The sequence below is a fragment of the Symsagittifera roscoffensis genome, chromosome 9, assembly GCF_963678635.1.
Source record: "Symsagittifera roscoffensis chromosome 9, txSymRosc1.1, whole genome shotgun sequence".
Lineage (NCBI taxonomy): Eukaryota > Metazoa > Xenacoelomorpha > Acoela > Convolutidae > Symsagittifera > Symsagittifera roscoffensis.
The window spans coordinates 40,763,813-40,775,911 of NC_087070.1; the positions used below are offsets into that span (position 1 = coordinate 40,763,813).

The window sequence follows — 12,099 nt, forward strand, 5'->3', positions numbered from 1 at the left end:
AAAAACAGGTTATAAATTGAATATAATAAAAATTTCTATCAGCTCGTTAGATATGCGAATAACAGAAATGGCCAAATAAAAAGCTAAAAATAGAAATAGAACAAAAAAAACAGAAATAGCCGAATAAACTACCATCATTTTAGTTTGTAATATCTTACATAATTATACTGAATTATATTAATATTCTTCGATAAGTCATCTCGGCTTTTTGCCATTATAGCCCAAACCCACTAACAAAAAAAGAAGTCCAGCATTCTTCTTCGTCAGCGGTCAACCACGCTTCTTGATCAGTGATTTTTATTTTTAATGATGTTCCCATAATCTACTGGACAACTATTTTGAAAAACAACAAACATCTCCCAATTTAAAGACAGTGGAAAAACATTGTGAGATACTAAATCTAAACCAAATTTAAGATTTTATTTGCAAATCTGAAACAATTTGTGAAAGTAACTGAAACAAAAGTCTTTTCAAACGTGTGACATGACATCAATTTATTGGCATGTATTTGAAAGTAGGAAAGTTAACATCTTAAAGATGTCGTGACACAAGTTGCAAAACATCGAATTGTTTAAAACCAACAAAAAACGGAAATCTAGATTTGGTCAAAAACTCATTTAAAAGCCAGTAGTTTTCATTGAATGTTGAATTCTTTTGATACTTTGATGTTTTGGATTATTTTGTAAATATTTAGGGAAAAAACTCACTGAAATGTCTCAGTGAAACACAATCTTAAACAATACTGATCGTATCAGGTCAAAGTGCTGAATATTCTGACTGCCTTTCAGGGTTTTGGTGATAGCTTTTGGTGGACCAAAAAGATAAAATTTCAATGAAAAAAAATTTTTTGAATTTTTTTTAAAACTAATTTAAATTTAAAAGCAGTTTAATCGATAGCTATTCAAACCTATTAAATTTCAATCTTTAAATTTGTCACGGGGATTTCCAAAAGTATTAATGAAATCAGTTTTATATTATATACAGTATCGACAATAGTGCTTAAAACCTAAAAAATAAAACTAAGATCGACAAAACTTTCAAAATTTTTCCAAAAACCTTCCCTCCTCCCCTAGAAAAATTTCTGCGCACGCCACCAATTAGCGATGACAGTTTTATATTTTTATTCAAAAGTTATGACTTTAGTATGTATTTTTGACCTCATCATCATAAGGTCACTCATACATGAAAGAAAAGTTCATTATTTCTAAAAGATATTATTTCCAAAATAGAAAGCGCTAGCAAATAATTGCACAAAATCTTGAACAACTTGGCAAAATAAGTTCGGTTTATTAATAAGAGATAAAAGGACGATTACTGCAGTAGAGCACCAAATCTTAATTTACTTATCAACTGCAAACAAAGATTAACCAGTAGAAATAAGGGCGCATTACCATTTGTATCTCAATCCCACGAGCCTGTAATAAAATTTAATCGCACGAAGCTCGCATTTTCCCAGAGTTCGAAACAAATCGATAAGTAAAAAAAAAACATAAATTATGGCTTTACAATAATTAGAAACTCAAAAGTAATTAAATTGCCTAAAATTACGTATCAGTCTGCGATATTTTTTGATAACTCATGATCATTTTTTTTTCAAAAAAATGTTTGACTTTGCTTTTGTTAATGCAATAATTGTTATTTTGGCTGAAATCTTAGACACTAACAGAGCCTATGCCGCACCAAGTCAATTCGGCTACTCGCTAAAAGCAGCCAACGAACCAAAATACTATATGCGAAAAGCATTCATGCGTGAAAACATTATTCGTGGTAGACTGAGTCATCGAGCAGTTGCGGTAGACGAAGTGTTCCGAGAGCCGATGGACGCAGTGGCCGAAATATACGACTCAAATGGATACGACTACTCGGAATCTGAAGGGAGAAAGTCGTTAGAAATAGTGCTCGGATTTGAATCCGAATGCAAGTTACGAGAAACTGTTTTAGAGCTGCAATATACTGGTTAGCTTGAATAATATGCACAAAGCAGACCAGCTAATTTTCCCTGACAAAGTTCGATTTTTCATTTTCAAAGATTCACTGGAAAAGTTTGGAGAAAATTATAACGAAAACAAAAAATTTAAGCTCAACAAATTGCAAGCTATGAACAATCTGCACTCAGTATAGAAACCTAAAATCTTATCAGGCATAATTTCGCAGCTACTTAGAACCCCCCCCCCCCCCCCCCCTATGGTATCTACTTCATAAGTGCCACCCCTATAAATAAAAGCATTAGCACGAGAGCGTTCTATTTACAATTCAAATTTTGCTGCTTTCTGATTGGTCGAAAATTCGACTAACAAAATCTATTCAACACTTGCCCCCCTTTCTTCAGAGGGGGGTAATTGGTCAGTAGATTCACATTTTCTATAGCAAATCAATAACTCTTATGAGCCGCTTTGCTTTATTCATCGATAAAGATTAGCCAGCAATTACGAACCAATGCTTGAAAAAAGATTATGCAAATTATGTCAACAAAAAAATATTTATTAGACTAAAATGCAGTCCTGAAACGTTTGATCTTTACCTCGATCCATTCAAAAACCAATTTAAAGTCTATGGCTATAGCTGGATTTACTTAACAATATCTCCCCTTCAAAAAAGGGGGGAGATTGTTAGGGAGACTAAAATAATCGAATATTCGACCAACCAGAACGCAGCAATATTATAACTTTCAAAAGAAAGCACTAGTGCTGATTTACTGATTTTATTTAGAGAGGTGGCAATTTTTTAGTAGATACCATAGGGGGGATTATTAAGTAGATCCCAATAGCTTAGCGTGCATAGGTCATTTTTGATTACATGTTTTGAAAAAATGAAACGTTTTCAGAGAATCTTCTTGAAACGGAGCCGAAGACAGCCACGATAGTGGAGTGCATAGGGTCCTGTTATGAGGGGGGCTGTGTGTGCAGTGAAACAAGTGGGGGGCAGGACTTCCTAGTTGAGGTGACAGTTTGGAACTACACTCAATCAGAGGCTTACGAAGACAAATACATCAAACTTCACAATGCCACTCAGTGTCAATGTGTAGAGGTGCTTGATAGAAAGTAGAATTACAAATTAAAAGTAGAAGAATAAATAAAGATAGAATCACTCTGAGTACTGATAACTCTATGTAAATTTTTGTAATCAAAATAATAGGTTGTTTCTAAGTGAGGTCATTACAGAAGAAAAAAAATAAGGAATTCTTTTGCAAAAATATAACTTGAGAGAGCACCATAAAACTATAGTCACTTGGAAAGAGTTTATCATGATTATTATAACAAATTACAATTGGGAAGCTCAAAAAACTCAACGAACTTTATCTAATATGTATTTTTTTCTACCACAAACAGAAAAAACACAGTAAAAGGACTTGTTTGATAATTTCGCCTTCAATTGCATGAAAACATAAATAGAAGAGGTTGGATTTTTAGTTTATTTCTCCTATAGAACTTATTATTCTCAAATAAGTGTAAAAAAAAATATTTTTCACCTACATAGCCTTCATACGCAGTCATATCTAAACGCGATCAAGTTTAAGTCCATCGAAAAACTGAATTGAAACTTTTATGTTAGTCGAATTTCATAGGTACTTTCTTCTAATTCCACTTAAAAATGTTGTGTTCCTTATTCATTAAAAATATCATAATTTAATTGCTCCGATTTTTGAAGAACGCGGAGAAATATTTATGCTCCCCGTGGTTTTTCCTTCACACAAAATATGACTAATTAAGCAGCCTTCCTTTACAGCAATTTAATTATCATCGGAGGTACATCAAGGCCCTGAGCTCAAAACTATATTTTATTAGCAATCACTTTCCGTCGAAGTTTGAAAAATACCCATTAGACCAAATTGCGATAATTAACGCGCGATATGCGACATAAGTCGGGCTCTTAACGCGTAAGGTACGAGAAAATTCGGCTCAGAAATGGTTTCATATTGCAAAGCAAATAAGGCAAACTACTTGGCCTTAAAGTTAGACCGACAAATGTGAAAAATTAAAATCTTTATATTGCGCGTGGCGGATAACTTTTAAATCAAAATCTAAAAATTGCTCAAAATTTTTTTTTCATTTTTGACCAATTCTTGAATCGAAAAATTGCTTGAAAAAAAGCAAAGAAATAACACCTTTTTTTCGAGAATGTGAACTTAAAATTGAAAGATGATATGATTTCAAATCGCGCAAAATCAACTTAAAAAATTCAGACACCTTTCTCATGCAGATAATTTCTTAAATAGTATCTCACTTGAAACATTTGGCAACAAGCCAAACTGAAAAAACAACAAGCCACAATGCAAATTTCAATAAAAAAAGATTGTCTGAAACTGCAAATGATCTGGAAGCAGAAAAACACTGCCTGAAATTAATAAATTTTTGACAAAATGGTGTTTTTTAAAAAACGTTTTGGTTCAAACTACATCAACATTTTGCTTTTGAACTGCTATTCAGCACTGGTAATTACCGAATAGAACTTGATAGCCAAAAAATATATACTTTTTTGATTGCAGCTAACTTGAAATGAATCAGAAAACTGCTCTAAGGAAAAACTGCCAAACTCTAAAGAAATTGAACGTTAATTTACGCCCCGATGAAAAAAAATCAATTAAAAACACTAATAAAATAGTGACAAAAACAAAAAATGAACTTTGTCGTTTATTTTTATCCCCCAGATTGCAAACACTGGAAATGATCTGGAAGCTGAATAAAATTGCCTGAAATTATTAAATTTGTGACAAAGTGGTGTTTTTTGAAAAACATTTTGGTTCTAACTACATCTACTTTTTGCTTTTGAAATGCTATTCAGCATTTGTAATTACCCATTAGAACTTCATAGCTAACCAATCGAACCTGATAAAATATATGACAAGAAAAACAAAAAAAATGAACCATATTTTTTATTTCTATCCCCCACATTGCAAACACTAGCAACAACACGAAAATAAGCAGCTCTATAAAGTGCAATAAGAAAAGTAGAAAAAGGCCTGGAATTAGCAAAAACTCGGCCACGTCTGAGACTCGAACTAGCGACCTAGAGACTAAGAGTCTCACACACTAACCACTCAGGCGTGAAAATTTAATAGATACCAAACACTAGCCACGATTAAAGCAGAGAACAGATGCTATGCAATTTCCAACGCTACCGAAATTTCTAACTAAATGAACACTTTTATTTGCGAGCTAGGTTTAAAAAAAGAAGGTTCGTAATAACACACTAAAGTGATCGCTAGTGTAAAAAAAAACGAGATTTAATCATGATCAACACCGGTCTACAAATTTAGTATTTGCCTATGAGAATGGTATGTCCAGGATGGTAAAATTTTTATTATTGATGTTTTAGCGGAATTTTTACTAACTCAAGGAAATCTCGCAAAATTTAAATTCCAAAGAAAAATTATTTAGATTACAAAGAAAAATTGAAAAACTTTTTCTCATTGACAAGTAAAAATGATCTGCACTTTTCCGCTTTAGAGACTACATGACACAAAATTAACTTATTACACGATGAGGAACAAATTAATTCTATAGCAACTCGTAAATTTTCTAATCATTATATAATTTTCGCATTTTCTCTAGCTAATTCAATCGCCTTTTGCTGAAAAAACAAAATAGAAAATGGAAGACAAATTTTCTTTTAAAGTTTTTTTTTAATTTTTACTAGAAAAAGTATGATCGGAACATCGGGCTAATTGCGCAGCAACTGCTAGCTTCGTTTATTCACCAATTTAGTTTATGATGCTATTATTATATTACTTTTTTGTGACTGGACATCTCTGATTGATTAATCGTCTTCTTGTTTCTTTATTTCAAACATGATTGAAAAGACATTGACATGAATCTAATTTCCTGTTTTTGCTATTCAATTTTTTTCGTCCCCCGAGGAATAAAACTGATAACACGGCGAGACTTTCTAGTGACATTTGACTTCAAACTCATGTCAATGATAATTTTTGAAAGAATAACATTATTTAACTTCGACCTTTTTTATTTTTGATTATGAGATGAAGGCAATTATGAGAGAATTAAGACAATAAGTTTAATTTATCTAGTCATTTGTTCAAAATATTTTCGATTTCAAAAAGAGATTTTATTTTGCTCTAATTTCTTGCTATTGAAAAGCCAAAACGGTATTTTTGATCAAAACAGACTGAGTAATTAATATGGAAACTGGAAAACAAGAAGTTGTTATTTCTCTAGCTTTCGCTTTTGTAAAATTTTGGATCTGGAACAATTAAGCGGATGCAGCTAAAATAACACCATAAAATATTCAGAGCCGGTCTTCTTTAATCCCACTGAAGCTTTCCTCCGACTAATTTGGATTCTCGTCTGAAATTTATGCAAGAATTATCATAGAATAATTATCTTATTACTCCATCATTGTATTTTTAACATCATCCATTTTTGCACAATTATTCCTACTGCTGAACGATTGAGTTCTAGGGTCACATGAACAAGTTGTATCACTAACTCATAAAATTTATTAACCCATAGGGTTATTAAAGCTCAAGTTAAATCCCATACTACCCTTAAAGCTTTCTAGTGTCATCAAAAAACCGTTTTGAAAAAAAATGGCAGTCTTTAAAGCTGCATGTGGTCTGTTTACCGTTTTGATCATTTTCCTGCAAGATTGAAAGAGTTTTTTTTCCTCACTAGATTTCGCAACCACTTGTGGTCAAAAACAAAAAATATATTTGAAATGTATTGTTAACCAAAAGCAGCCTAGAATTAATTGTTGAGACATGCCATTGGGAAACCGGCTCTGAAACAGTTGCTTAAATAACACAAAGCTTCGCAATTATTGCAAATTTCCAAGTCAAACCCCTAACGAACAAGACCAATCCAAAATTCGCGGGCATTTTGTTTGAGTTTCTTGCAAAACCATAAATCATAAGCGTATCCACTTGATGTGCAACCAGCTCAGAACTTTGCAACTATAGTTTTGGAATCAAAAATTGAAAAATAAACTTTAGAAAAACCCGATACTTTTTGAATTCTTCTAAAAATCCTGATGTTACTTGACTACTTGTACCAGTTGCAAAAAGGGTTAAGAACATGGCAAAGAAATGGAAAAAATGATATTATTTAAAATAAAGAGCATAATCTACTACTCCATTTAAAAATCCAATTCTGCAGCTTCAGCTGAATATCAGCCTAGATAGCGAACAATTCAGATCATTGTTTTTCAAAACTAATCTAAATTTTTTGAGATCCCAAAACTAGCGTGCACAATTAAAAGAGAGAGAGAGGAACTGCAATCGTAGGTTGCGTTCTTTATCGCGCAGTTTAAGATACCTCAAATTTGAAAAAAGAATACAGAAAACTACTCATTTTTGTGTTTCAAAGATGACCTCATTACCTAATTCACCTACAAATCTGACCAAAAACTATTCTAGAATTTCCTCGAGAAAATTCTAGAATAGTTTTTGGTCAGATTTGTATGTGATTTAGATAATGAGGTCATCTTAGAAAAACAAAAATGAGTAATTTTCTGTATTCTTTTTTTTTAAATTTTGAGGTATCTTATCCTCCGACTACTATGGATTCTCTTCTAAAATTTATGCATAATAATCAAAGAGTAATTATCTTATTACTCCATCATTGTATTTTTAACATCATCCATTTTTGCACCATTATTCCAACTCCTCAACGAGTGAGTTCTAGGGTCACATGCGCACGTTGTATCACTAACTCATATCACTATCACCCATAGGGTTATTAAAGCTCAATTAAATCGCACAATACCCTTAAAGCTTTCTAGTGTCATCAAAAACACTGTTTTGAGAGAAATTGGCACTTTTTTAAACTGCATGCACTCTGTTTTCCGTTTTGAAGATTCCCATGAAAGATTTAAAGAGCTTTTCTTCTTTGATACATTTCGCAACCACTCGTGGTCAAAAACAAAAAATAAATTTGTAATCTATTGTTAACTAAAAGCAGCCTAGAAATAATTGTTAAGACATGCCATTGGTAAACCTGCTCTGAAACAGTTGCTTAAATAACACAAAGCTTCGCAATTAATGAAATTTCCAAGTCAAACCCCTAGAGAACAAGGCCAATCCGAAATTTGCGTCGTTTTAATTGAGTTTCTTGCAAAACCATAAATGATAAGCGTACCCACTTGCTATGCAAACAGCTCAGAACGTTGCGACCATAGTTTTGGAATCAAAAATTCAAAAAAAAACTCTAAAAAAACTCGATACTTTTTGAATTCTCCCAATTTTCCTGATGCTGCTTGATTACATGTACCAGTTGAAAAAAAGGTTAAGAACATGGCAAAGAAATAGAAAAAGTCAGATTATTTAAAATAAAGAGCATAATCTACCTCTCCATTTAAAAATCCAATTCTGCAGCTTCAGTTGAATATCTGCCTGGATCGCGAAAAATTCAGATCATTGTTTTTCAAAACTAACCTATATTTTTTGAGATCCCAAAACTAGCGTGCACCATTAAAAGAGAGAGAGGAACTGCAATCGTAGGTTGCGTTCTTAATCGCGCAGTTTAAGATACCTCAAATTTGAAAAGAGAATACAGAAATTTACTCATTTTTGTGTTTCAAAGATGACATCATTACCTAATTCGCATACATATCTGACCAAAAACTATTCTAGAATTTTCTCGAGGAATTTCTAGAATAGTTTTTGGTCAGATTTGTATGTGAAATATGTAATGAGGTCATCTTTGAAACACAAAAATGAGTAATTTTCTGTATTCTTTTTTCAAATTTGAGGTATCTTAAACTGCGCGATAAAAAACGCATCCTACGATTGCAGTTCCTCCGTCTCTAACTCATTGCATTTGTGCAAAAGGCGACTTGAAACAACTTTACGAGTAGTTATACACTTTTGAAGTGCCATAAAATAGTACCGAATGTGGTCCCGTTATGTTGTCAGAGTGTATTTGGTTGTATATTGACTGGTTTTTCGATTTCTGACTTATTAAAATAATTTTCACTTTAATTATCTTATTACTTTACTCTGAAAGATTTTGACCTCCCAAGTTGAAACTTTGGAAAGACAACTTTAACTTTAATTTTTCTAACTCCAGAGAACCTAACAAGTCGCAGTTTCAGTACTTTCATTCAAGCCAGACAATTTTACGTTACCTAATTGCGGTAGTTTTGGACCAAGTTTTACTATTTCAATTTCTTATCTAACACGGCCAAGAACGATAAATCATAGAACAAAATTCGAATGCCCCCCTTTAAATAAAGCTAATTTGGCAAAAAAATAGCGCAATTTCCTGGAAAAAAATTGATCCAAAAACAATTCCAAAAGAATGTTGTCACAAAGCTACCAATCATTCAAATTTCGATTCAACCTCATTCCTAGTCCATAAATTGACCCCTTTGCCCATGGTAATTGCAACTGTTAAATCGAAATAAAAATTTGTAATTCCAAAATAAAGACAATTGTCCTAGAATTAAATTTCTAGATAGCCAATTTTTTTAGATACGAGCCACATTTTTTGGTTTCAATAAATTTTTGTATTTTTAAATTTTTTTGAATTTTTCAGTAAATTTTTTGAGTATTTGAAAAGTAGCCAAATAAACTATGAAGCATTTTTGTAAACCGAGGCAAAGTTGTTTCGCAAGACTTGCAATACAACACAAACGTAGCATGGTGAACTAGTTTGCAAAGCACAGCTCGGCATTTTTTTTGAATTTGCCGGCTAGAGGTAACTTCGCTCACATAGGTGTTGAATTTGCTGCTCAATCATGTCATACGAGCCACCTGATTCCTCTGCCAACTCAAAAGCAAGAACAAGATTTTTAGTGCAAGTGCTAGATTATGCTTGGTTTTGAAAAGAACGTTTACAGGGTATATATTTTTTGTAAAACTCTGTGACCAGATCTGCCTAGATGACTGAAAAACAGTTTTTTGAATACCAGAAATCTTTTTTATTCGAATCCAGCACTGGAATTTTTCCAACGGATCTACGAAACCATCCTAAGTTTTTCTGTATGCTGCTCGGACGGCTCTTTTCCAGTCCCCCCCCTTTCAAATTCAATTTTGAAAATTCGTTTTAACGCTGTCATAATGCAATGAAATTTGGCGTGGTGAACAAATCGACAACTGTGAACAAATTTGTTCTTCATACTCTACAGCGTTAAATTTGTTCTTGATTTTTACTTTCTTTTGAGATTATCTTTTTCCTATCTGCAATATCATTACACATTCAGGATTCACTGTGGACTTTTGGTGGGATTTATACATGCTAGTATATCCTTAATACTTCCTTAATATTTCGTAGTTAGGAGTACTACTGAATCGCGTATCAATTTCACCAGTTTGATTTGAACTTTAAAGCTTTTTCCGTTCAACAAAATGTTAAAATCGTTTCACTTGTTCATGTTTGTTTTTTGTTGCGCTATACAACATCAAAATTCATTTTAAGCAGACTTTATTACACCTGAGCTCAGAACCAACTCAAAAAGGGACTGAAAAGCCTGAATATGAAAATACACTTGAGCTCAGAACCAAATCAAGGGGGGGCTGGAAAAAAGTCTGAATATAAATTTCGTTTGAGGTGCAACTGACCTTAGTGCGACTAGGGATACCGAGGGGAGGTAGAGAGTGACCAGGAATATCTGGTACTTCCTCGTCATGTGCAGATTGATGCAGTGCTCTGTGAACAGATCCTCCATATATGGCATGGTGTTGTTGTAGTAGTCCGTCTCGTGTTTGAAGTCGCTGAAGATGAAGTTGGCAGTCTCCTGGGCCGGATACATGCCAGACAACTGTACCGAGTAGATCATCTTCACCAGTCCGTCGTGGTACTTGTACGTCCCTATCCGGATCTGAAATGCGCCAGAAACTCATCATTAGGAATAGTAGTTAAATGGCTTTAGTGCGTCCCCATTGAAACCAAGGGGTTGCTGGTTCGAGCCCAGATAAAATCCGTTATTTTTGTTTGCTTGGAGTTGAGGGTAAATTCCAGCCAAGCGAAAACATCTTTTCAGTATCCAGTTCAGGTAGCCTCAACATAACGCTGCATGTAGAGAAATTAACATCAGATCTGCGAGTACAACTGAACTTGTCGAAGATTGTTGAGACCAAATCACTCAAAATTTCACATAATCAATCAAAAATCAGAATTCCCCATATTTTTTATGGTTTTGTCCTTATCGTAAATGATGTTACGATGACCAAACTTTACTAAACGTCATCTTAACAACATTCTGGAAGAAGGTTGAGAGATATTGTAAGAAGCTCATTTGCTGTACACCAGATAACTGTTCGAGTTCGACTGGCTTGGGTGATTTGGGGAGAGAGGGGGAGGGGGGGTAGTTATTGACTCACGAGACACTTGTGCTGATCGAAGGGGAAATAGCCCATGCTCATTGGACACGAGTGGGCTATTATGAATCGGCTCGAGTAGAAAAGAGTGCCGTCCATGTCGAACCTAACACACACATTATCATTGTAAGCATCGGCCGGAACGATAGAAGTTGCAGAGGCGAGGTAGAAGTCGGGTTTCCAGATGTCGTCCGCGAACTCCCTCCCCATCGTCACTCGGCTGTCGTTGCAGAGCACGTTGCGACACTCGCTGAAGTTGAAGCCGTGGATGTTGCGGTAGATCTTATGCCACGTCGGAATCAGTCTCGTGTCCTTCCAAGACGCCTGAACACAATTCACACTCACAATTTACAACACATGCAAAAAATATGCAAACATGCAATTGCAGTTATCATAACTAATTTTAAAGAAATTTTTCGTTAAAAAACGCCATAGTTGAAAGCAATATCTGGCCAAAGAGCAAAGGGAAAAACGGACTTAAGGACTGTTCCCCTCTTTTGCGCAAAACCATTTTAAATCGCGGCTTTTTTACGCTTATGTGCGACTTATTTCTTTGTTTTTCCATGCTGGGAAAACAGACCAGAACATCAGATAGGAAACTTAATCGACCCAAATGGTCCTTAATCCACCCAGTAACAAAACATATGCCAAGCTTATAGAGTTTTAAAAGTTACCTTAGAATCACTGCAGCACATTAAGATAATTTCAAAATATACACCCAAGTACTGTGTTCTCTGAACTCTAATGACATTCCCGATAGTTTTAACATTAGTTGAACAATAATTGTACCAATAATTCAACAATAACTTTGTACAAATTCCGTTTAA

At 34.0% G+C, this 12,099-nt stretch overlaps 3 protein-coding genes across 3 annotated transcripts in view; 2 read left to right on the forward strand and 1 right to left on the reverse strand.

The window, feature by feature from the left end:
• Positions 1–12,099, forward strand: part of LOC134854596 (neuronal calcium sensor 1-like) — a 393,660-nt gene that overhangs the window by 309,667 nt on the left and 71,894 nt on the right. The window lies entirely within an intron of this gene.
• Positions 1–12,099, reverse strand: part of LOC134854269 (glycine receptor subunit alpha-2-like) — a 38,011-nt gene that overhangs the window by 22,902 nt on the left and 3,010 nt on the right. Inside the window, exons 2-3 of the mRNA XM_063870463.1 lie at positions 11,276–11,596; positions 10,514–10,773 (exon numbers count right to left, since the gene is read on the reverse strand). Coding sequence (XP_063726533.1) covers positions 10,514–10,773; positions 11,276–11,596 — 581 coding nt within the window. The remainder of the gene's footprint in view (positions 1–10,513; positions 10,774–11,275; positions 11,597–12,099) is intronic.
• Positions 1,316–3,558, forward strand: LOC134854433 (uncharacterized). Its single transcript, XM_063870679.1, has 2 exons — positions 1,316–1,956; positions 2,825–3,558. The coding sequence occupies exons 1-2, from the start codon at positions 1,602–1,604 to the stop codon at positions 3,043–3,045; spliced, it is 576 nt and encodes a 191-aa protein (XP_063726749.1). The 5' UTR covers positions 1,316–1,601; the 3' UTR covers positions 3,046–3,558.

Coding starts and splice junctions, on each gene's coding strand:
- LOC134854433 (XM_063870679.1), top strand. CDS start 1,602: ATGTTTGACTTTGCTTTTGTTAATGCAATAATTGTTATTTTGGCTGAA. Junction 1,957..2,824: donor TTTAGAGCTGCAATATACTG/GTTAGCTTGAAT, acceptor AAACGTTTTCAG/AGAATCTTCTTGAAACGGAG.